Here is a 23,941-nt window from a genome sequence, read left to right as displayed (position 1 = left end):
TTGAATATCTGTAGCTTTCCCTTCACAGGTGACCATGCAGCTTCTAATCAGAATGTTGTTTTGGTCCTTCTGGCATTTTTACCTTGATCAAAGTGTCAATACTCTGGCATAACCCCTCTATCAACCCCCAAAACTGTCCCTGGTGGAGCAAGCACTGACTTTCTCAGGCCTTTCTTTGGTTTGGAGGCGTCATTACCAAGCTCTCACATCTTCCCCCAAAGTTCTATTAGGGCTGGTGGTATAAAAAAATCAGAATGGGGGTGGGGTGCAGTGGCTCATGCCTGTAATCCCAGCCCTTTGGGAGGTTGAGGTGGGCGGATCATAGGTCAGAAGATGGAGACCATCTGGCCAACATGGCGAAACCCCATCTCTACTAAAATACAAAAAATTAGGGCGTGCTTGTAGTCCCAACTACTCAGGAGGCTGAGGCAGGAGAATCACTTGAGCCTGGGAGGCAGAGGTTGCAGTGAGCCGAGATCATGCCACTGCACTCCAGCCTGGTGACAGAGCGAGATACTGTTTCAAAGAAAAAATAAAAAAGGTCAGAATGGGGAGGGAAGATTGAGGGGGGACTCTTCCAGGACATACGGACATCCTGAGAGTCAAATCCCCAGAATGAAGAGAACAAGCCGCCCCTTGAGTTGGAAACATGCTGTCTGGGAATAAGTCCATTGGCTCTTTATGGTATGCTCACAAGAAGGTGCATGCCAGCTCACTGTTTTCTGAAGCTGACTTTTGCTAAGTGACACATTCCTAATTTGTAAATGGGATGGAGGAAAGTGTGTCAAACATCAGGAAAGGGAGGGGGACGAGGAATACTTTCCCACTGATTCCTGGGGCCTCAGTGGATGACTTGACAACCTCGGTTCCTGCAGCATCAGAGCCACCAGCCCCCGCCTCCCTCTGTGACAAGGGTACTTGTCCTGTCTCCACCTCACCAGCAACATGGTCATTGTGCCTTGAAGGATCAGTTTTGCAGCCTTCAAACTGCTCAGCGTCTCAAGCCAACTGAAAGAGTCTTAAGGAGGTTTAGAAAATACTAATTGAATATAATAAAGAAAACTAGAACACATCAGAATGACATTTGAAAGGAAGTTAGTATGCCAATGAAGAGGTGGAATGATCAAAGATTTTAGAGGCCTGAATCTTTTGATGCCACACTGAGGAAAGTCCTTCCCAGTGTGCCTTGGAGCACTGGGAAGCAGGTCTGTTTATGCTGGCAGTTGTTTCCAGACCTGGTCTTGCCATGGCCAGGGGTGGCGCTGCCGCTCCCTCTTGTTTACAGAAGATGCGGGACAAACTGAGTTGCTTTTGACCTGCTGCCGGTGAAGAGCACTTAGGAGAATGGGAGTGCTCAGTGAATAGATGTTGAATTGAAGGGAGTGGAATTCACTCTTGCCAGATAGAAGCATAGACGTTCTGGCACACTCCGTGCATGAACATGGTATCAGTGGGCAAAGATCAGCCACAAGACCTGGGTTCTGGAGACCTTGTGCTCTGACGCTCCATGGGAACCCAGGGCATTGTTCTGGGCCCTGTTTCTCCATCTGTTCCTTCCATTTCTTCTCCACTAAGTGCCTTGGATTTTATGACCCGCCAGAAGACACACTTGGCCTCTAGGGCGTGTGGCCCCCCACTCCACAGAGCCCCATGATAGGGCAGCAGATGAGACCCTTGAGGGGAACCCAAAGGCCATCTCTTGGTCAGTTGTAAATTCTCCCTGCTGGGCCCACATGCTGAAGGCTGTGGCAGGTGTCACACCCCGTCACATGGCTGTGGGTGCCATGGGCATTTGGTGTGTCCTGGTGAAGATGGCAGAAACCAAAGGGACAGCGAGGGCCTGAGAAGGTGCAAGTCCTTTCAGAGCTCTGCTGACTCTTTCCAAGAGAAATACTGGCTGTAATATTTTTTTAAAAGGGTTGGGTGCTTCCCATAGCCGTCTGCTTGTTCTTGGAGCTGGAATTTATTTTCTCTCTCACTAGTGGCCTGGAATGCCTGGCAAAACTAAGTTTCAGAAGGCGAGGACAAGGTAGCAATGGATCTAAAACGATCATTTAGGGGCCCAATATCAGGGCAACCTAGAAAGAGCTGGACGCATGGCTCTTGTAGCTGGATAGCAATGCTAAGCTGGTGGCTGCCGTGGGACTCGGTCCCTCCTCGTGGTGTGGAAAAATACATGCTTCCATGTGAGGATCAGGCCCCAGGCTCCCTGCAAATCACAGGTTAAGGCCCTCCTTGTAAAGCCTTTCAATTTAGGATGGTTTATCAGGCAAAACTGTGTTTGCCATGTTGGTCAGGAATCACTGATTGATCATTCTACCCCATCATGAAGACATTAGTAACCGGCACCCGAGTGCGGAGTCTCAGACTTACCCGGTTTCCCTTGTCCCCAGGTGGTCCATGTAAACCCTTCGAGAGATCAGAGGAGCAAAGGCATGTTAGTGCAGAAACACAGGGCGCTCTGCAGTGCTGCCTTCCAGGCTCATAACGCTCTCCCCGATGCCTCACTCCTCAGAGACAGGTTCAATTATTCCCATTATACGGAAGTGGGATGGAGAAGCAAACCGCTCAGAAAACTTGACCTAGGGGCAAATGAAGAATTCTGGGCAAAGCCAAGAACACAGTTCTAGTTTTCTCGCCTCTGCAGCCCAGATCCTGGCCTGTGGCTGGGTTCTCCCAAGGTCACTACCGCAGGTGATGGGTGAGTTCTGAGGATGTGCTTGCCAGGGCAAGGAGTGCTCTTAGCAGAGGGGAGTCCCCAGGGCTCTCCTGCCAGGCTCTTGCTAGACTCTCTTTTCAATATTTTAGCTAGGGGAATTTAGCACGAGGCAAGCCTGGCCCAGATGTGCACACCTGGCCAACACACACAGCCTCCAGCAGATGGGAAACTAAAGTGCGGGCTCTTGCAGGCAGACACCCAATTTCCGTAACAAAGTGATGGGAAAGGATGCTGCCATGGAAAGCCAGGTCTCCCCCGCGAGGCCCAGCTCCCCTGGGAAGCTGCTCCGCTCGTGAAGCCTCTCCTCCTATCACAGGGGTCTGAATTTGATTCTGCCCCTACTGAGGGCAGGGGCCACGGCACACTCATGGCTGAGGTCAGGCTGCACTTAACACAGTGGGAGGGGCTCTCATCCCATCACAGGGTCCGCATGGCAGAGGCCCTGATGCCCTCACAATGCAGTGCCCGGCAGGACGTGCTAGCCCATCACCCGTTGCCTTTTGGCAGCTTCCTCTGTCACAGAAATGAGAGTTCTCCCTGGGCCCTAGAATTGTGCTGCAGGCCCTGGGTGTTTCTAATGGGGGCAGGGATGGGCAGAGAGGAAGCTCTGATCCCAAGAGACTCACAGGAAGCCCAGCTGCTCCCGTTGGTCCTGTCATCCCAGGGTCTCCTTTGCTGCCCTGAAATGGGAAAGAGAAATGCATGAATCCTCCCAGACGTGGTAACAACCTTCCTTGCCATTTTCTACTTTGGTATGAAACACAGGAGACCTCTCCAGTCCCCTCAAGAGCCCCCCAGGAAGCAAGGGCTGTGGGAAAGGTGGGTGCCGCTGATGCTAACACTGCCCTGGGGAGGAGGCACAGAAGCCCCCCTCACTCTCCCTCCAGTAGACCCTGTCCGCCAATCCCCCCCAGAATGACCCATGGTGTCCTGGGCCTGGCTAGCCTGAGGCAGAAGCAGGGAAGAAGAAAGCAGAGCACGAAGGCAGGGGAAGAGAAAGAGCTTCACTTTCTGCTCCAGAGCCTCCAGGGTCACCCCTCAGAGCAGCCTCCTGGTTTCCCCAAGCTGGTGGTCACAGAGAAGCCTGCACCCTCTGCAGAAGCTCCCACCCTCCCCACCTGAGACAGAGCCAGCAGGTGGGCAGATGGAGAGCACAGGGAGCTGTCCACGCAGGCAGGGAACTCGATGGATGCCCACGCAGGGACCTCCGAGCCCTGAGTGTGTAGAAGCCAAGGGCTGGCTGGGAAGAGCCGATATGGAAAGACACGCAGCTCCCCTGCCTGCACTCAGCCAACACCCTCACCCTTGGACATGCCCATTCCAGCAGGACAAGGCTGGAGCTTGCGAGTCCTGTGACACGGACATGGCCAACATCCCTGGACAGCGACCGTGGGAGCCTGGCCTGTGGCTCTGGCCTCCTGACTTCTTGCTGTCCTCCAGCAGTGGTCTAAATACCACCTGGCCCTCTGTTCCATGCTGTTTCCCTAAATTATTACAAACTTTAGGCATGTCCAGTGACAATGGCACCCAGGGCCTTGCCAGGCTGAACCTGAGAAGGACACAAGGTGACCAGAAACTAAAGTGGAGGAAGCTCTCTAGTTCCTTTTTCTTTCCCTCCAGTTTTTTTTTTTTTTTTTTTTAATAAAGTCTTGCTCTGTCTTCCAGGCTGAAGTGCAGTAGTACAGTCACTGCAGCCTCAACTTCCCGGGCTCAACTGATCCTCCTGCCTCAGCCTCCCAAATAGCTAGGACTAGAGGTGCACACCAGCATGCCTGGCTAATTAAAAAATGCTTTTTTGTAGAGTCGGAGTCTCACTATGCTGTCCAGGCTGGTCTCAGACTCCTGAGTGCCAGTGATCCTCTCACCCTGGCCTCCCGGAGTGCTGGAATTCCAGGTGTGAGCCAATGTGCCCCACCTCTCTGCTTCCTTGATCCCTCCAAGTCTCTGTCCACTCATAGCTACACAACGAGCCCCCCGTCCCAGACTGCTGTGAGGATGACCAGGAGAAGAGACAGAAGAAGGAAAGCATAGGGCTGAGACCCCTGGTGTTGGGGGTCCCAGGCCTGCCCCTGCCTCCAGGCTGCCCCGGCCCCTGGCCCACTGACACTCACCCTCTCGCCCTTTGGTCCCGCTGGGCCTGGAACTCCAATTGGTCCTGGAGTACCCTGGGGAGGGGAAGGAAAGCAGAGGTGAGGTCCCCACACTCTGGGGAGCCCTGGGTGCCCCTCCCCGACACCTGGAGATGAGCAAGGTCTCAGGCCCAGTTTTCAGGGTTGGCGAGGCCAGGCTCATTCAGGGCAGTCATTCAGGGCTGTGATCCTCTTTGGGTTCAGGGCCTGTGGGGGAGACAGCACCTCCCCATGCCTCAGAGCCAGATTCATGGACTAAAACCCTTTTGCTTCACAACCAAGCTTGCCAAGGCTGAAAACGGTGGGAGAATGATTGCTTAGTTTTGCTCTCAGAAGCACTTGGGAGGGAGTGGACCCATCCCAGGGCAGGGGCCAGGGGCTGGCACCCTCTTTGCTGTTGCAGCTCCACATGCAGCGGGAGGGTCTTCATGCCACAGAGATGGATGCGAACGCACACACAGGGGCAGGCGAGAGAGGGTCGTTCAGCCAACGCCCACCCCACCCGCCCACCGCAGACCCACAGCCCTGGCCTCAGCCTCTGGCCAGGGTCTCCTCACCCCACTGGCAGGCCTGTGAAACCTACTGGATCGAGGGGGAATTAGGATGCCTCAATGTCTGCACTGACACTGGCCTGGCAGGGAGGTGTGTCATGAGCTCTGCTAGCCCAGGGCTGGGGGCGCTGGGGCCATCAGAGCGCATGGCTTAGACACGAAGCATCAGGGCTTGCTCTGGCCTTATCCAACATCTTCCCAGGTTCCCAGTTCACAGCCTGGTCAGACTAAGTCTCTAGTTCAGTGTCTCCTATTGTCAGCCTCAGATGAGGACAGGAGGAGTGGGGCTGAGCTGTGGGCAGTTTCCGGTGCTCTGAATGTAGCTGTGAAAGGCGGGGCGTGACTTCACATGAGACAAAGAGGGGAGTAAAGAGTCCCCAGGGCTCCCTTAGCAACCATGAGGGAGGGAGGAAGGCTGTGCACATCTGTAAGAGCACAGCCTTCTGTAGAATAAAAAAGGAGGCCGCATGCGGTGGCTCATGTCTGTAATCCCAGCACTTTGGGAGGTCGAGGTCAGGAGTTCAAGACCAGTCTGGCCAACATGGCGAAGCTCTGTCTCTACTAAAAATACAAAAGTTAGCTGGGCATGGTGGCGGGCACCTGTAATCCCAGCTACTTGGGAGGCTAAGGCAGGAGAATCACTTGAACCCCAGAGGTAGAGGTTGCAGTGAGGAGAGATTGCACCACTGCACTCCAGCCTGGGTGACACAGCGAGACTCTGTCTCAAAAAGAAAAAGAAAAAGGTGTCAGCTCAGGCCAATGGTTTGGCGCAGGGCTGCGGAGTCACCTGGCTGGCCTTGCCTGAGAGGCCTACGAACTCCTGGGTGTTGGAGACGCTCCTTAGCCTTGCCGAGTGTCAGTTTCCCCGTCTGTACCACGCATGTCTGCCTCCTTGGCTGTGCCAGGTTTCCATGCATGAATGCATGGCGAGCATTTGGTGCTGAGCCTGACCTGTAGGAAGTGCCCAGTAAATGTTAATATTGGCAGGGCAGGCTACTATTTTCCCCCCACATTTTCCCTTGAAGTTAGGATACTGATTTTATGAGGAAAAGAAAGTCTCCGTTCCAGAGAGAAAGAGTATATGAATTTGTACTGCTTTTCTCCGTCTGACATAAATGGGAGAAGCTATTGAGAGGGAAGTCTTGGTTTCTGCAATTGCAGTCACAGATAATCCCTGAGCCCTACCCGGGCACCTGAGACAGGTGTGTTAGGTGGGGGAGGGTGGAGAGGGAGGGACTGTGGCGAAGGAGCAGAGCCATGATAATGCCTGGCAGCTGGGGCATGCTCTCTGCACAGAAGGGTTTAGGGTGTGGACTCCAACAGCACAGGGAGCTGGGGGGCTCTGAAGAAGTATGTCATCTTGGGCAAGCCATGCCACCTCCTCTTATTTATGAGGGCACAGAATAGGCATTCAGTAGGACAGGGCTCTCACGGGGGTCACTCTTGACCCTCCTACCTCTAAAAGCTCTGGGCTTCTGTTGGTGCCAGTTTCAGTGCCCCGGGCCCCCTGGGAAGACCTGTAAGCCTTGCTTCAGCGTGTCCCCTACGCTCCACACATGAACCCTGGCAAGGCGTCGCCTCCCCTGAGGGTGGCTCCAGCCAGCTCACTAGAACTCCGTCTTCATGCAGGCCTTGGGCAGACGTGGCCTTGAAAACACTCTGAAGGGCAGAGCAGGGCCTCCCTGGCTGGAAGGGGCTGGGCGCACAGAGCTTTCGTGATAGCTCAGGGACTCCAGACTTGAGGACGAGTGAGCTGAACACTTTGGGAAGGCTGACCTCACAGCAGGGTCAGGGGAGGGACCGGAAGGTGGACAGGGGGATGTTTTCTCTGATCCTTCAGTTGTTAGTCGGAAGCAGAAGGGCCATGTGCTTTCTAGTTAAGAGTCAATGATTCCTGTTTTATGGAATCAGGAAGAACAGAGGAGGAGAGGACCCAAGTGTGCCTCACTTGCTCTGTAATGAACCCGCTGGCTGGGTTGCAGGGTGGCTGTGGTGTCAAGGCAGTGCAAGGGTGGTTAGAATGTGTGTAAGACACAGAGCTGGGACTGGCTTCTGTGCTCCTACAGGCTACTCCTGTCCTCACCCTTCAAAGCTGTCCCACCCCCCACACACCCAACTGGTGGCTGCACAAGACTAGGGAGATCCGTGGGAAGACAGGAGGTGGACAGAGCTCACAGTATGACGACAACACAGCAGGACGGGCACACACAGACACTGGTGTGTTTGCTGGGGAGAGGCCATGGCTCAAAGCCCCAGGGCTGGGCACCCAGGCTGGACTCAGCATTCCTTTGGAATCAGGAGTGGTGCTGCTGCAGTGGTCTCCCACCCCACACCTGGCAGGTTTGAGGTCCCTGGGTGTATTCTGTGGACAGGGGCATTCAGATGAAGGCCAGTCATATTTGGTCAAGAGGGCGGAAAAGGCGCTTCAGAGCCTCGATAGCACCTTTCTGGTGTCGGAGGTGGGACAAGCCATGATTCACTGGGAAAACGAGGCCAAGTGGGACAGACAGAAGGGATCACAGGCCAGGGGTGGGGTGGGGTGGGGTGGGGTGGGGTGAGGGGTGACGGAGAAGTGACACTCACCGGTGGCCCAGGCCTGCCGTCCAAACCTGAAGCTCCCTGGACGAAGGGCACAATTTGACCAAAAGAAGGGGAAGAGAGGATTGGGAGGGAGAAAAAGGGAACAATGGGGAGGGAAGAGGTGAGTAAAGCAGTGACTCTGGACAGACATAAATGCTGGTAATCAAACACAACCGGAGAAATAAGCTTGGGAGGACAGGGGATGGTATTTACATGGAAACCAACGAAAACATGGAGACACTGAATGCGGTGGCCGGCCGCTGAGCAGGCTGGGTGGAGGTAGGTGCGGATGGCCACTTGCTCCTCCTGCCCCTGTTTCTCCTCTCTCCCTTTATTCCGTCTCAGAAACCCCTCTCCCTTTAGTGTTGTGCAGAAAGGAATACTTGGAGAGATGTCTTGGAATCAGAGCTGTGCACCCATCTTTCACTGGGGAGGGGCCCCAGGTGAGGACAGTTCTCCCAGCTTCTTGCATTCCTGTTTGGATCAGGCCATGCTGGGGTGCCCCTGAGGGTCTCAGCCTAGGTGACAGCACCCAGTTGTGAAATCTGGGTAGAAGTTGGTCTGTTTATCCTTCAGCCTGGGGGAATGAGTTGGGCCTTAGATGATATTACAAATGACACCTGACATTTCTCTGGCACTTTACGATCTGAGAGGCTCAACCCAAACTCGATCCGTTCATATGCTCCCAGACTAGGGCTGTTGTGTAGAAAAAGGCTTTGGAGGCAGCGGACTGGGACAGAGGTCTAAGGCTATGTATTCCCCAGAGCAAATGGGTAGCAGGTGGGAAGCTACTGAGACCCACCTGTTATCAGCACCCTCGCTTGTTCTTGCTGTCCAGTGAAACACGTGGTGCAGGGCAGACGGGAAGGAGGCGGGGGGCTCCTGCTCCATTCCTGGGTTATTAAGCTGCCTCTGAAACTCACCTAGGAAAACCTATGGCCCCTCTTCTAATGATCCCAATGTGACAAGTCAGGGAGAAGGCAGCAGCAATACTCTGGCCAGATGAGGACCGAGTGCCTGCAAACTGCTTCCAGCTGAGCCTCAGCCTCAGGATTTCAAACGTAGAGGGAAGTCCCCGGAAGAGGGAGACAATGAGCTGCTTCCTCATGGAAAACGTGTTGGGTAGAAGGACTCTGCAGGGACTCTTCTCAGATTTAGGACTATACGATTCTGGGACCGACCTTGACTCACTGGGCTAGAGAGCTGTGGTTCTCAGCCCTGGCTGCACACTAGAATCTCCTGGGGGCAATGTTAAGTAAAACAGATGTCTGGGTCCCACCCTGTCCCAGCCTGATTCAATCAGATCTCCAAGAGTGAAGCTCGGGGTGATGGTAAGTTTTAAGATCTCCCAGGGGATTCTAGTGCACAGCCGGCATGGGGGAACACTCCAGGATGTACCTGGAGAAACAGGCTGCTACTATGTAGAATAAAATATCCAGGTGAAGCCTGGAAACAGAACTGTAGCTAAATATCCACGTAACTTTTAAGAATGCAGCATTAAATCTCAGTTGTCTTGAGCGATCTGGAGCAGAAGGCACGAATGAGGCTCTCAGGCCATATGTGGGCCATTGACATATTTTGTACGGTCTGCAGTGTTGCAAATAATTTTGATCTAATGTTAGAAAATGGAAAGATTTCACATAAAACACCAGATGTTCAGCTTCCTTTGAAAAATAGGAAGACCCAGAAATACCAGCTCCGCCTTCCTCCAAGGCAACAGTCAGCTGGGCTAAGAAGGGACGGCTCCCCTTAAGAAGGATACATGATCTCTCTAGGGCATCCCAGTCCCCTCCACTCCCTAGTGTCTCCCTCAGGCTTGTGTTAGTCGTCTTGTGTGAATATGCTTGTTCTGTTGTTTACTTAAACTAAAAAAAAAAAAAAAAAGATTTCTCTCCATGCCTCTATCAAAAGTGGGAAAAATTAATGATAGACTAGGTACTTCGTCTTTCTTCTGGCACTTTCCTTGTTTATATTAATATTTCCTGTTTGGTCTCTGTTCCTTTTGCATTTCAACCCCTGACTGAATTCTCCAGTGTTCATCAAGGTTGTTGGGGCCCTGAGTGTGGATAAGGAGAGGTTTGTGGTTGAGTGGGACAGGAAGCCTCTTTAATAGTAAAGAGCACTTAATCATTCTGAACACAGCTTAAGACATGGGAAAATGCCCGCTAAAGTCATCGGTTTTCTGTAGTCTGTCAAGCGAATCGGCTTCTTAAATATTCCTACCTCGAATGCATTCATGAGGGTGTAATTATACCTCTTGCATTTGCTGTTTGGTTGCTGTGATTATATTAACCAGGCCTTCAAGCTCTGCCAAGCGGGGGTAACTGGGCTTCCCATTGTTTCTCTACTCTTTATGGCTACCTGGGGTGGGAGCTGGCCTTGAGCCTTCCTTCCTTGAGGACAAAGGAAGCCTGAGTGGCTGGAAGGAGCCGCTTTGCAAAGCCATGGCCTCAGAGCAGCCTCTGGCTTGGCCGCCAACTTTGTATGTGACCTCCAGTGACCCACTGTCTTCTCTAACCATCAGTGAAATGATGAGATGGATCACTAACATCCCTTCCAGCTCTTGAAAACAAAACCAGAAGAATGCCAACCTCAGTGCAGGGTTAGGGGACATGGAGCCAGGGCTCCAGGGAGGGTGGTGGGATGTGCTGACCTGTACACAGGTGAGGCAGTGAAGAGGCCATCAGCCCTATTCAGCCCAGCCCCATATCAGGACATGCGAACACCTTCTGAGCAGCTCCCCACATCTGACTTGGGGCCTCTTGCTCTGGGCAGGCTGAAATCAGAGATCCCCAGGAACCCAGGAGATGAATGGCCTTGGCCTGCTGGAACCACCAAGTCTGACTTTGTGTCTTTCTGCTATGACCAGTGCTTAAGAGTGGAGAGCAGGAGTTCTCTTGGGGTCCCTCTGGGCAAATGGACTGTCATGGAAACCATCTCCTTGTCCCACTGTACCCAAACCCTCCAAACTTGGCCCTCATAAAGGCAGCAGGCTTTGATTACCTCTGAACCAGGCTCAAGCAGGGTCTGAAGCTATTCTCAGGCCACTTCCAGCCCCCCATCTTGGTACCCCTTGGGGTGGGGGAGCCTGTCTTCTTTCCCCAGCAGCCAGGTGGGGCTTGGCCCAGAGGAGGAAGAGAATCAGAGCCTGGGGTCTTCCCCAGGTGGGAAAGCCAAACCACGTGGAGCTCTGGATGCTCAGACTCTGGAACCTTAGCTTTCCAGTGGCTGTCTCCTGGTCCCAGCTGACACCCCTGGCCCATCAAATCCTCCAGTCTTGCTGGGTCCGAGGTACTTACGGGTAGTCCCAGGGGACCACGGTCTCCTTTTTCTCCCTGGACGCCTTTCTCTCCTTTTGCTCCATCTAGTCCTGCTTCCCCCTGGAGGAAAGGGAGAGGGGAAGACATCACACAAGGTCATGTCCCAGACAACTCATTCTTGCATTCTGGGATCCTGGAGACTGGGGTGGCATTTGTAGAGGAGGGAGGGGCCAGAGGTGGTGGGCTGGCTATACCAAGAATCCCTGAATTCTTAGCCTACTCCCGCCTCAGTTAGTAGCCCCTGTATCCTGTGGGAGTTTTGCGAGCCCTACAGGGAAAAGGAATGCCTAGGTGGCGTGGGGACAAACCTACAGGTCAGAGTTTGGCACAGATGCCCATCTGCATGGCAGGAGAACGGGAACCTTACAGAAACTTGCTGGCAGATGCCTGAGATGCTACCACCAGAGCCCTGAGGCTCACAACCTAGCCCAGAAGTCTCTTAAATGCCAGGCCATGAGGAAAGGGCCACTGTCATACCGACAGCCTCCAGCCCCCTCATCCATTTGAAATGCTTGAGGGGAGACCAGGAGAGCCCAGTGCAGAGTCCCCCCAAACTTGACCTGGGGGGGTCCCACACTGTTTCTATCTCTCTCCCACCTATACTCAGCATGAGTGAAGGGGCTGGGGCAGGTTTGATGGGAAAAGGATTTTAACCACTGGCTAAGAATCTAACCTGTCACTTTGTGGAGTGATGGATAAGAAACTTCTGAAGCCAAAGCACACCACGTGTCAATGATGGAAGCTAAAGGGAACCTAGGACTTCATCTGCCCTGACCAGACCCCTTGGCTGGAGTGTCACATGATGCCTTTGAGGAAAAAGGGTCAGTTGGTCTCAGGTGCACTTTCCTCCTTTTCTACTAGCACTGACTGTCACGTGACTTCTCCTTACCTTTGGTCCAGGAACACCTTGAAGCCCCTGCATTTGGAATAAAACAAGGTACATTAGAGCTGCGTTTCTAGTTAACACAACTGACTTGTCCACAAATGGACCACAGAAGAGCAAGGGTTTTGGGTACAGGGTGTGGTTTGGGGTCCCTGCCCATGAGAGGTAGAAGGAAATGCTAAAGTGGGGGTTATGCTTGGGGCTTCGTGGGGAATAGTCTGAGCAGTCTTCCCCAGCCAGGGGCTCACAGAAAATCTCTCTGTGGTCCCCATGGATGACCCAGAATCTCATGAAAGGAAGATGCAGAGGTAACACAGCAAATGTTAAATTAATACATGCGAAGTGCTTGGAACAGTGTCTGGCATCCAGTAAGTTTCAGTAAACTTTGGCTACTGTCATTCCCGCTGCTACTTTTACCGTCCGCAATAGAGGACACACAGCGCCTTGGGGACCATGTACCGCACAGAGGTATGGACCAGCATCTATTGCTTCAGGGTGCTTGGGGGCCCTCTAGGGGCAATGCACAGGAGTCCCATGGTTTCATTTCTGTAGCCAAGGAAAGCCAATCCAGTGGGGCAGGATCACTCTCTCTCTCTTTCCCTCCCTCCCTCACTCCCTCCCTTCCTTCCTTTCTCTCTCTCTCTTTCTTTCCCTCTTTCTCTCTTTCCTCTTTCTTTCCAATCCAGTGGGGCTGGGTCACTTTCTCACTCTCTCTCTTTCTCTCTCTTTCTTTTCTTTTTCTTTCTTCTTTTCAGGGTCTCACTCTGCTTGCCCAGATTTGGAGTGCTTGGAGTGCAGTAGTGTGATCTTGGCTCACTGCAGCCTCAACCTCCAGGGTCCAGGCAATTCTCCCACCTTAGCTTCCTGAGTAGCTGGGATTATAGATGTGTGCCACCCCTCCCAGCTAATTTTTTGTATTTTTAGAAGACACAGGGTTTCACTGTGTTGCCCAGGCTGGTCTCAAGCTTTTGGACTCGAGCAATCCACCTGCCTTGGCCTCCCAGAGTGCCAGCTTGGTATCACGTGCGTGAGCCACTGTGCCAGGCCAATGGGTCACTTTGAAATGAGGAATGGGAGAAGCAGATGTTTAATGGCAAAGGGTGAGGTAAATGTTGGACAGAGCTTAAAGACAAGGGACCCTGGGGCTGCCCTACCAGTCAACTATTTCCAGGAAACCAAGCAATGCCCAGGCTCCTTGGTACCCCTGGCATGCTGCTATTTAACATGGGAGGAAAGAGGAGTGGGGAGGGGTTTGTAGACCAGAAAATCCCTCCCTGGGAGGAAGAAGTGATAGTGACTAAGGCTGAGGTTTAGTCTAGTGACTGCTATGGAGAGGGGACATTAGGGGACCGACCACTGACAAACCCTCCAAACTTACCGGAGGTCCGGGGGGCCCCTCTGGCCCTGGCGGCCCAGGAACCTAGAAGCCAAAAGGGAGCCCTGTTACACTTGAAGTGGCCCTCCCTCCTGACAGGGACTGGGGTCCAGCTGGAGGCTGCAAGGCCAGAGGAGGACATGGCTGCCTACTGGAGGTCAGCCAGTGAGCGCCCAGCACAGCATCCCCCCAAAAAGGCTCAGAACAGGTCAAAGTCTCATAGCAAACTGGTGGACTGCTCAGTGTTGAAAAAAAAATTCCCAGGAAATTTTCCTAAAGATCTATTCTTCCATATTTTTCTTGGAAACAACCACCACCACCACCACCCAGAAGATCTAGCAGCACTAGGCTCTTGTTCACGCATTGCAACAATTGCCTGGAGTGGAATAAGAGCTTTCCCCTCTAGGTGAGGCATGACGTCTTCAGTTTACCAGTCCCCACCATTCCCTGTTGTCTTTGACCCAGAGCTCTTGCAGTCATTTGTTGCATGCCTGGCCCTTGTAGACATTTGAACTTGAGACTCTTGGCTTAGAGAAGCAGAGATTGGTGATCGGGAAGGTGAAAAGACTGAAGTCTTCCTAATGATTATCCCTCAAGTCCCCAAGGTTTGTCACAGACAAGATGGGGACTGCTGGCCTCTGTTTCCCTTGAGAGCAGATGCAGATTGTGGTAGAGGAGATTCTGACTGGACAGTGAGGATGGAGGAGCTCAGGCTATCTCCTCTATGGAGGTTGGTGCCTGTTGCATAGACAGTGTTCTGTCTCTGATGAGTGCAGACATCCATTTGTCCACAGGCGGCCATTGCCGGGTCCTTCGGAGCTGTTCACCCCACCTCGGCTTCAGGGCTCTCCTTAGGTGCCTTGTCTTCCCAGGGGTAGAATTCCGTGGAGTGTGGCCAGGGCAGTGACTCCCCTGGCAGGCCATGACAGAGGGCACCCCTACACTGGGCAGAGAGGAGGTCCCTATTGTTTCCTGGACCTGTGGACGTTTCTGCCCCATCACAGTCTCCTTGTGAGGAGCACAATCTTTGGAAGCTCTGCCTTCTTAAACAAAAGCTTACCATTTTAAATAAAAGTTTACGTATCCCAATCATGGTATTGGTTATACAAATCTCTACATGTATTTGCATTCACAGAACTGGCCATACTCCTGAAGTCAGTTTTCCTGTGTGGCAGTTTTAAAAATTATAAAAAGATTTCAGATATTTAAACTTTTTTGGTGTATCAGAAGTGCTTGAATATATGATGTATATACTTTTGATATTCATATATAATATACATATAATTATATATACATAGATGTATATGCTTATGATTTCAAATATATACAAAATGTGGTTTTCTACTCTTTTTCACTTAATGTGAAACCAATTTTTCCATTTTTTTATACGTCCCCCCCAGCTTCCTGGTAATGGTACTGTGCTATTGGTGGAGTGAATGAAAATGAGTCGTTACCTAGCCAGGACGTAGGAAAAGCGCTCAGACGCGGTGACTAGCATTACTGTTAGTATTATGACCATACATTATTTAATCCTTTCCTTCTTGATAGAAATGTAGGCTGTTTCTAATTTTTATTTTAAATACTTCTGGGAGGGACAGTGTGTCTATAATGCTTTTCCTGGATGCAAATCATTTCTTTAGGAGGCTATCCATTTCTAAACAAGTACCATACGCATCGTACAAGCATCAGGTCTGTTTCGCTAAATTCAGACAGGGCGTGGCAAGGTGAACCCTGCTGGGGACTGAGAAGGTTTGGAGTCTCTCCCATGGGTCCGAGGTGCTACTTGGGTGCCCAGACCCTTCCATCAAACATCCTGCGTCGCATGCATCATTGATCTCTGTTGCTTTCTTGGTTCTTGCCCCTAAGCCTACAAATATGGCTGATTCTCTGCTGTCTTTTGAAAATCTTGCCTCCATCCTGACTACTTCTTACTCAGCTGTTCTGTCTTCTCTTCCTTTTACCACCTCACTTCTCAAAAGAATAATCCCTCTCTATCTGGAAAGCCTACCTCTGAAACTCTGTGGCCCACTTCTACAAAGTCATCAAGACCCTGCCCATGTAGACTTCTTTTGGGATGCTTGCCTGATTCCCTAAGTTGCTCCCATGCTAGTGACCATTACGGGGTACTGTGAGCTGTGGAGGGATGGTTCTGTTTTTCTTTCTTTCATTTTCCTTTTTGTTTGTTTTGAGGCAGAGTCTCACTCTGTTGCCCATGCTGGAGTGCAGTGGTGCAATCCTGGCTCACTGCAACCTTTGCCTCCTGCGTTCAAGCAGTTCTCCTGCCTCAGCCTCCCAAGTAGCTGGGATTACAGGTGCCCACCACCACACCTGACTCATTTTGTATTTTTAGTAGAGACGGGGTTTCACCATGTTGGCCAGCCTGGTCTCAAGCTCCTGACCTCAGGTGGATTTGCCCGCCTCAGCCTCCCAAAGTGCTGGGATTACAGGCATGAGGCACCATGTCTGGCAAGTTCTGTTTATTTTCGTATCTCCAGCCTCTAGCCCCAGAATGGAAGCACAGGAGATGCTCTGTGAAGGTTAGTGAGAGATGTGGTTAATGGGAAGATTGGAGCAGTCCTGAGGCTCAGCGCCTGACCTACGGCGGTGCTCAGTAAACGTGAATGTCAGGCACTTGCAAGCTGCATTCTAAAGCACAGAAATTCTGTGCATTCTGCAGAGACTGTCATTTGATGAGTCTCTGTCAAATTATGTCCCATGTACCTCTGCTCCTGGATTGCCCTTCTCCCCGGCTTCTCCTTTCTCTCCCTGTGGGCACAAAACACCATTGCATGAATGCCAGTCATTGAGAAAGCCTGGGCACAGATGCGCCCTCAGATCTGTGACAAACTAGACTGGGACTCGACTGGCCTAGGTGTCAGCAAGGAACACCATGGAGGATGTGGAGGTGTCAGCTGTGGGGCAGGGACTATCAACAGTGTCTTAAAGAATCTGAGGCTCTAGTACAAGGGAGGAGAGGCTGATACTCTCTATGGACTCTGCAGTGGACAGGCCTTAGGGTGACCTGTGACTTGTTTCTTGGCCGTGGAGTAAGGCACCTGACAAAAGTGATGGGACCTCACTTCTATGATGATGTCACAGATTACAACATGTGACATACAGATGGTGACATATATGTGAAGATGTTAGAAATATGTTACATGAACACACAAACACACATGCACACAGCTCTGTCTTGCTAGCACTAGACGCTAGAGAGACCTTCCTGCTGACCTTGTCCTTGAAGAAGCCAGTTGCTGTACTGTGAACTGTCTACTGTGGTGGGGGCTGGGGTGGGGCGCACATGGCAGGAACTGTAGGTGGCATCTAGGAGGTGAGTTCTGTTCCAGCAAGGAACTGGATTCTGTCAGTGCCAGTGAGCTTGGAAGGGGATCCCTAGTTCCAGATGAGAATGCAGTTGGCTGACACATTAATTGCAGTCTCATGAGACCACAGGCAGGGGACCCAAGTAGAATGTGCCTGAACTCCTGGCCCACAAACTGTGTGCCAATAAATGTGTATTGTCTTAAGCTGCTACCTTTGCAGTGATTAGCTATGCAGTAGTAGATAATGAATATGGCTCCCGAGGCCAGAGCTTCTGAGGGGTCAACTGGGGGAGGCTGACAGGGGAGCTTCCATACCACATCCAGGAGTGCCCTCTCCATCCTGGGGCTGCTCTACGGTGCAGTGGAGCTGCTTGCTTGTGCCGACAGAGTGAGGGAGTCCTGCACTGGGTCAGACTTGGGACTGGTTGACTTCTGAGGCTCTATCCACTCCCTAGAGGAGAATTCTGAGCCTAAGATTCTAGCACCTTCAAAATAGGTTGGTGCTTCTAGAGGCCATCAGACTGGGAGTCAAGGAAGCTGCAACCTCTGTTCATACTCAAATGCAGTAGCAGATCCATGTTTAAGAGGATCCCCTTCAACCCAGGCTGGGTAGCCAGGCTTGGGGTTACGGCAGCCTTGTCACAGTGCCAGGCACCCGCCAGGCTGGTTGCCCCAGGGAGGACCCTCATCTGTGGCTGCCTGCAGACAACCTGGACACTCAGCCCTCTGGCCTCACTGTAAACCCCAGGGGCCTAGCTGGATTAGGCAATCCTGCCACTCTGGGTCTGCCATGGCCACCAAGTTCTCCTTTTCTCCCCAGTTAGAAGGTCTAGACCCTACAGATCGACAACCATCTCTGTTACTGGAGCTCATGGTGGCCTTGCTGAGTGTCTGTGACGAACTGTGGCATGCACACGATGTGGCTCTCTTGCTCCAAGGGTAAGTGTCTAGGATGGCACCGATTTCACAGATGGAAACCACTGAGACCCAGAGAAGGCTCCCAAGTCAAGTGGGCAGCCTAGTGGACTGGGCGAAGGCCCCATTTCTGTACATGCAACCTCTCCTGGGTATAGGGCTTCTGCACACTTTCCAAAGAGGCAACTTTAAACCATGACTTGATCACTTTCCCAACAATTCAGTGAGATATTCAGGGAAGACATTATTATCGCCATTTTAGAGATGAGGAGATGGGGGCTCTGCAAGGCTCAATGGCTTTCCCAAGGATATAGATGACAGAGCAGGACTCAGGTCTCCTGAGTCAGGAAATGGGCCTTCATAAAGTGAGTGTCTCCCCCACCCCGAAGTCCTGGCCCCAGGTTTCTAGTCCAGGCAGCTGCTGGCTGGCACCATGCAAAGTACAAAGCCCTGCAAAGCTGGTGTCATGCTTGGGAGTGGTGTATGCACGGAAGGGCAGTCAGCCCTGCCACTCACCGGCAAGCCTGCTTGTCCTGTCTCCCCTTTCTCCCCCTTCTCTCCTGGGCTCCCTGGGTTCCCGTTTTCTCCCTTCATTCCTGGAGGTCCATCCTTTCCTGGGGGGCCTTGGGGACCAGGAGGGCCCATGTCTCCTGGTTTACCGCGAGGTCCCTTTAGAAAATACCAACAATGCTTCTTAGACACATTAATGGAGAAAAAAGGAGAGAGGGAGAGAGAATAGAAAAGTCCAAAGGCCTTGGCTCTTTGGTGCTTGATAGGGGCAGGCACAGAGAGCCCAGCCGGGATCTGCCTGGCTCCTCGTGGGGCTTGCAGGGTGGGCCCCTCTCCCCGCCCTTCCCATCTCCCCTTGCCCACTGGGCGCACACCAGGGCCAGATCTAGAGCCTTCCTGCCCCCAGGGCCAGGACTGTCTTCAGAGTTTTGACTGGAGGTTGTCTGTTCATACCTTTTCCCCATCGTGTCCTGGAGGGCCTGGCAGTCCAATCTCCCCCTGTAGCCAGAACAACTAAAGGTGACTCTCCAGGCAGAGACCATAGCAGCCACCAGTTACGCATTGCTTAGTGCACCCAGCGTCCCTCTCCGCACTTCCCCATAGAGTTTGCTCATTTAGTTCCCACCGTGTTCCTGGGAGGTATTAACTTGCATTGCCTCTCTTCTACAGACAGGACCCCAAAGCACAGAGCTGTGTGCCTGAGGCCCACAGTGAGTGAACTGGTGAGCCAGCATCCCAGTCCAGGTGCTCTAACTCCATGTCCACGTTTTAGCCACAACCTTGCACTACTGCCTCTGAGAGCCCTGGGCTCCCTGGCTCATGTGCAGAAGGGTTCTCACCTTCAGGTCTCCTCTGAAGGCAGAGCCCCTGCCCTGGCTGCTCCACAGGAGCTCCCTTCCTCTTCACACACACCAAGCCCCTTCTCTGGGTTGGGTGGAGAGTTAAAGGAGGTGGCAAAATGATGTAGGTCCCCTACCCAGAGAAGCAGAAGAAAGGGCAGAGAATTCTGCCTGCTAGATCAGGGGAGGCTTCAAGGAGGAGGTGGCCTTTGAATTGGGCTTGAAAGTTGAGAAGGGCTTTGAAAGAAAGGGAAGGGGGAAAGAGACTTTCAGGGGAGAGGACCTCATGCATGGAAGACAGAGGGGCAGACCTTCTGAGAAAAACACAGAGGCGGGTGGAGTGTAAGAGGAAAGCAAGGGCAGGAAGCCAGGGAGGAGGGTTGGGGAGAGGCTCAAATGCTGAGGTCCCTGATGGCGCCCTCACTCCTGCTGTGGGTCTGGTTGAAGCAAGGGCAGGGGTGTGTCTAGTCCCAGGCCCCATGGCATCAGAAGGCTCTGTGAATTACAGGAGCCCAAGCAGATGGCAAGGGGAGGACAGAAGGGCCACAGCGGCTGGGAGGTGGGTGGGCGGGGCCCTCGGTGCCTTGGAGCAGCAGGAGGGTGGTGGTGCTGGGAAGGTGAGAGGGTCGCAGGACGAGGGGAAGCCCTGGGGTCACTGCCTTTGCAAGGTCTTCACCCACTTTGTCAAGACAAGATTTACCTTTTGGCCTGGAATCCCTGGAGCTCCAGGTGGGCCGATTTGCCCAGGAAGACCAGGAGGCCCCTAGGAAAGAAGGGAAAGACACATGGAAGAACTGTCCCACTGAGGAGGGCGGCCTGTCCCCAGGGGGCTGTATGTGGAGGCTGGCTTGTAGAGATAAGTTGTTTTCAAGCATTTCTCCAGTGATAGAAACATATTTTTTGCAAAGAAAATAACATGGGGAAACCCAAAATGCAAAACATACAAGCACCAAGTGTGACTGGGTTGAAGTGGGGGTGGGGTTTGGAGAGCCACGCCCAATTCCCTCTCCCTCTCCTTCTCTCTAGGGTACCTCTGGTGGCCCTTTGGGCTCCAAGAAGCTAAGTCTGACCTTCCCGAATAATGACTTAAACATGTCTCCAGGAAACAACCCAAAAGCCCATCAACAGGGGAATGCATGGTACATCCATACAATGAAATACTACTTAGCAGAGAAAAAGAACCAAGTGCTGATGACACGGGTGCATCTCAAACACACTCTGCTGAGCAAAGGCAGTCAGGCACAGGTGACTGCATACCACGTGATTCCAGTTATATGAAACTCTAGAGGAGACAAAAGACACATCTAATCTGCAGTGACAGAAGTGATGGCAGTGCAGTGGTGACCTGGGGCTGGGAAGGGCTCCCAAGGTGCATGAATACCTGGGTATTTACACTTATCAAAACTCATCAAACTCTACACCTAAAATTAGTACCTTTTATTATGCATAAGTTACACCTCAAGGTTGATTTTAAAAAAAAAATGTTTCTGGGAAAGTTTTATTTCCAATAGCTATTTCACATTATTATCATTATTAAGACAGAGTCTTACTCTGTCACCCAGGCTGGAGTGCAGTGGTGCGATCTCAACTCACTGCAAGCTCCGCCTCCTGGGTTCAAGTGATTGTCATACCTCAGCCTCCTGAGTAGCTGGGATTACAGCACCTGCCACCACGCCTGGCTGATTTTTGTATTTTTAGTACAGATGGGGTTGCATCATGTTGGCCAGGCTGGTCTTGAACTCCTGACCTCAAGTGATCCACCCACCTCAGCATCCCAAAGTGCTGGGATTACAGGCGTGAGCCACTGCACCCTGCCAAATAATATATTTCAATGACTCAAAATGAAGCTCATTGATTCCAGAACCATGTCATTGACAGCAGTTTCTGGATTGGGATATCATACAAGTGGTGTTTGATTGTGAGTTTGTGCCATCCCTAAATGTGTTCGGTAACTCTTAGCCATGAAAAAATATTAGGTGAATTGAAATTTCAGTAGTCAGAGAACCTCACGATCTCTCCTCCTCCACCTTACAAGTTAAACTTGGTGGTGGTCATTTTAACTACAAATATTTACCACGAGCCTGTCACTGGTAGGCACCTGTACAAAACCCAGGCTTGAAACTCCCTGGTTTTCCAAGCGCAGATAATGAAATTGATTTCCAGGAAAGGGGGCTAGGTGGAAGGTTGCTGCTAGTTTTTTGGGGTAATGGATTTAATTAGCTAAAAGTTGGGAAAAAAAAAACATTAAAAACTTCCTCTTCTGTACTACTATTTCCTTGACACAGCTGTAAACAAAACCCAGCATTTGTATTGTCACCAGAGAGCACAGCTGTATTGGTGAAGGGCCTTTACACAGAGGACAGCCATGACCCAGGGCATGCTCCCACCAGTCCTGACTTGTCACCTCCAGCTCAGATCATCGTCTGCCCCAACACTGCCGGGTCACCCTCGATCTGCAGCCCAGTGTCTGCATTCTGGAGGGAGCACTCACGTCCTTGCTTCCCGGCTGCTGTCCCAGCCCCCCGCCCAGTGCTCAAGGAAATCCAGGAGGAGCGAGACTTACCATCAAGGCCAGCGTCCGGATCTCCTAAAAAACCAACATCACACAATCAGTTGAAGAGCAAATCAAGAGCCAAGTGTAAGGTTTGGTTCTCACTGCACAGTCATGGAAACATGGGGGCTGGGCCCCCAAAGGAGCACGGGAGGAGGGGGACCCTCGCAGGTGGGCTCCACAGCCCCCAGACTCACCCCACCCCCACCCCCACCTCTCTCTGAGGTTTGTAGTCACTGTACAGGAAATACGCAGCATCTAAGCATGATTATACTCCGAGGCTGTCCTGCAAGGGACTCAGGCACCGCCCTAAATAGACTACAACCTTTACTTCACTTTACTGAAAGGGAAGGAAGCACCACCTCTTACTGTTTCTAGGCACCTTCTGAGGACCTGCCCTTGGTCTTTCCTCTGCTCCCAGAACCCAGATTTCAAGGTTGCCACGCACCTCCCTTTAAACAGACACAGTATAGCAAAATACCGAGCCGCTCAAAAAATAGATCAGAGAGATGACTGTTGGCTTTCAAAGAGAATTTTACACCTTGTAAATGGAGTCGCACATGGACACAGACTCCTTTGAAGAAGCGGTTCTTGAGTGGGGGCAGTTTCTTACCCCAAGGGACAATAGGTCGTGTCTGGAGACACAGTTTGTTGTCACAGCTGAGGCTGGGGTGCTCCTGGCGTCTGCTGGGTAGACACCAGGGACGCTGCTGCACAAGATACAGGACCATCTCTCCTCCCACCACAGAGATTCTCCAGCCCCACATGCCAACAGTGCCAAGGCTGAGAAACCCTGCTTTAAAGGGTGGGGAGCGGGAGCTCGTGAACTTGAAACAGGATTAAATTCACACTAAAGGAGATGTGTTCCAGGAAGAGTTTCTGCTGTGTGAAAGGGGGTTAGGCATGCACTAAAGAAATGGGGCCCCAGTACCCTGGATGAGCTGCACCCTGCAGGGTGCCAGGAGAATTCCACTGCGGCTCTCAGGTACCCAGAGGCAGGATAACTGGCCAGCTGGCGCCAGACAGAGAGCCCAGCCGCCGGGGGCCACTTGCCAGGAGGCTACACAGTGGGCGGCCAAAGAGGAGGAAGTGGCTCTCCTGGCAGCTCGGCCTGAGGGCCTGAGGGCAGGGCCCCTACTCTGCTGTGTGGAAGAACCCCCTGATCAGGGCATGGTGCAGAGCCCTGAGGCCCATGAGGATCTCGGCCTCGGGGCTGGACACCCTCCTCTCACCTGGAGAGCCTCATTGATGTTTCCATTGTAATCCACCATCTCTCCTTTTCCTGGTTCTCCCTTGGAGCCCTAGAAGGCAAATGAGATCTCAACCCAGGGCCTGGACCGGGAGGGCTGGGAGGGCAACTGTGGCCTGCTCTCTATCAGCCCACACTGGCCGCACAAGCCTGTACACAGGTGGACCCAGAAGGGCCAGAGGGGCCCTGAGGATTCCGAACACTCTCAAAGGATGCTCGGGGACTGCAGAACAAACTGAGAAGACTCCATGTGAGAAGTCTGGGCCAGGCTGTCCTGGGAACTTTCAGTCCACCTAGGCTGCCAGTCAGACCTCCCACCTGCCGGCCAGAATGCTCTTACCCTCCTTCCCCCTCAAGACCCCAAGGTCAGGCCTGTGAAAGGAAGATAGGACTCCAGTTCACTCTGGCAAGAGAGAAAAAGTTCAGCAGAAAGCTGAGTCATGCAAGAAGCTGCCTTTCCTTTTGTTCCTAAGCAGGGAGCTACAGATAAAGTTCAAATATCCCCACAGCTCATGTAAAGTGCCGATTTACTGAGCATGAGGCTAATACCTAACTGACTATTCCCCTACTTGCTCCTTTTCCCTGGCCATGTGTGGATTACCATACCCTTCCTCTTTCCCCTCCAGCCTGCTTTTCCCCTTTAAATACCGAAGCCCTCTAAATCATCTTTGGCAAAAGGCACAGACCTGTACCTGTCTCTTGGGCACACGCCCTTAATCTTGGCAAAATAAATTTCTAAATATTAATTGAGACCTGTCTCAGAGGCTTTTGGATTTATCAGCTGGTTCATGCTGACTCCAGTGGGGAGAGGCACATACCTTGGGGCCAGCTGCTCCTGGTTCTCCAGCTGCTCCCGGTTCTCCAGGCTCCCCCTGTTGCATGAAAAATTGGAGTGAAGTGGGGATAAGGTTGGTACAGAGAACCTGATGTCCCCAGATAGGCCACGTGATAAGGGCCAGGAGGCTCATCTTAGCTCTTAGTTCACAGAAGAGCAGGC

At 52.2% G+C, this 23,941-nt stretch overlaps 1 protein-coding gene across 26 annotated transcripts in view; it reads right to left on the bottom strand.

The window, feature by feature from the left end:
• Positions 1–23,941, bottom strand: part of COL13A1 (collagen type XIII alpha 1 chain) — a 157,476-nt gene that overhangs the window by 10,059 nt on the left and 123,476 nt on the right. For 14 of the 26 annotated variants that reach the window (XR_004262166.1, XM_032256195.1, XM_032256206.1 and 11 more), the window contains 13 exons: positions 23,763–23,816; positions 22,928–22,996; positions 21,708–21,731; positions 19,845–19,907; positions 18,759–18,803; positions 18,312–18,464; positions 13,561–13,602; positions 12,189–12,215; positions 11,279–11,359; positions 7,983–8,018; positions 4,831–4,884; positions 3,346–3,399; positions 2,374–2,409 (listed from right to left, as the gene is read on the bottom strand). Coding sequence is in view for 25 of the 26 variants with exons in the window: in XM_032256195.1 (XP_032112086.1) it covers positions 2,374–2,409; positions 3,346–3,399; positions 4,831–4,884; positions 7,983–8,018; positions 11,279–11,359; positions 12,189–12,215; positions 13,561–13,602; positions 18,312–18,464; positions 18,759–18,803; positions 19,845–19,907; positions 21,708–21,731; positions 22,928–22,996; positions 23,763–23,816 (738 nt within the window). In the remaining variant the exon portion in view is untranslated. The remainder of the gene's footprint in view (positions 1–2,373; positions 2,410–3,345; positions 3,400–4,830; positions 4,885–7,982; positions 8,019–11,278; positions 11,360–12,188; positions 12,216–13,560; positions 13,603–18,311; positions 18,465–18,758; positions 18,804–19,844; positions 19,908–21,707; positions 21,732–22,927; positions 22,997–23,762; positions 23,817–23,941) is intronic. The other 12 variants (XM_032256200.1, XM_032256217.1, XM_032256220.1 and 9 more) reach the window with 7 other exon arrangements.

This window comes from Sapajus apella, unplaced genomic scaffold (assembly GCF_009761245.1).
Source record: "Sapajus apella isolate SASKATOON/1434 unplaced genomic scaffold, GSC_monkey_1.0 scaffold94, whole genome shotgun sequence".
NCBI classification, from domain to species: Eukaryota; Metazoa; Chordata; class Mammalia; order Primates; family Cebidae; genus Sapajus; species Sapajus apella.
The sequence above is the reverse complement of the archived record's forward strand: the minus strand, read 5'-3'. Positions and strand labels throughout refer to the sequence as shown.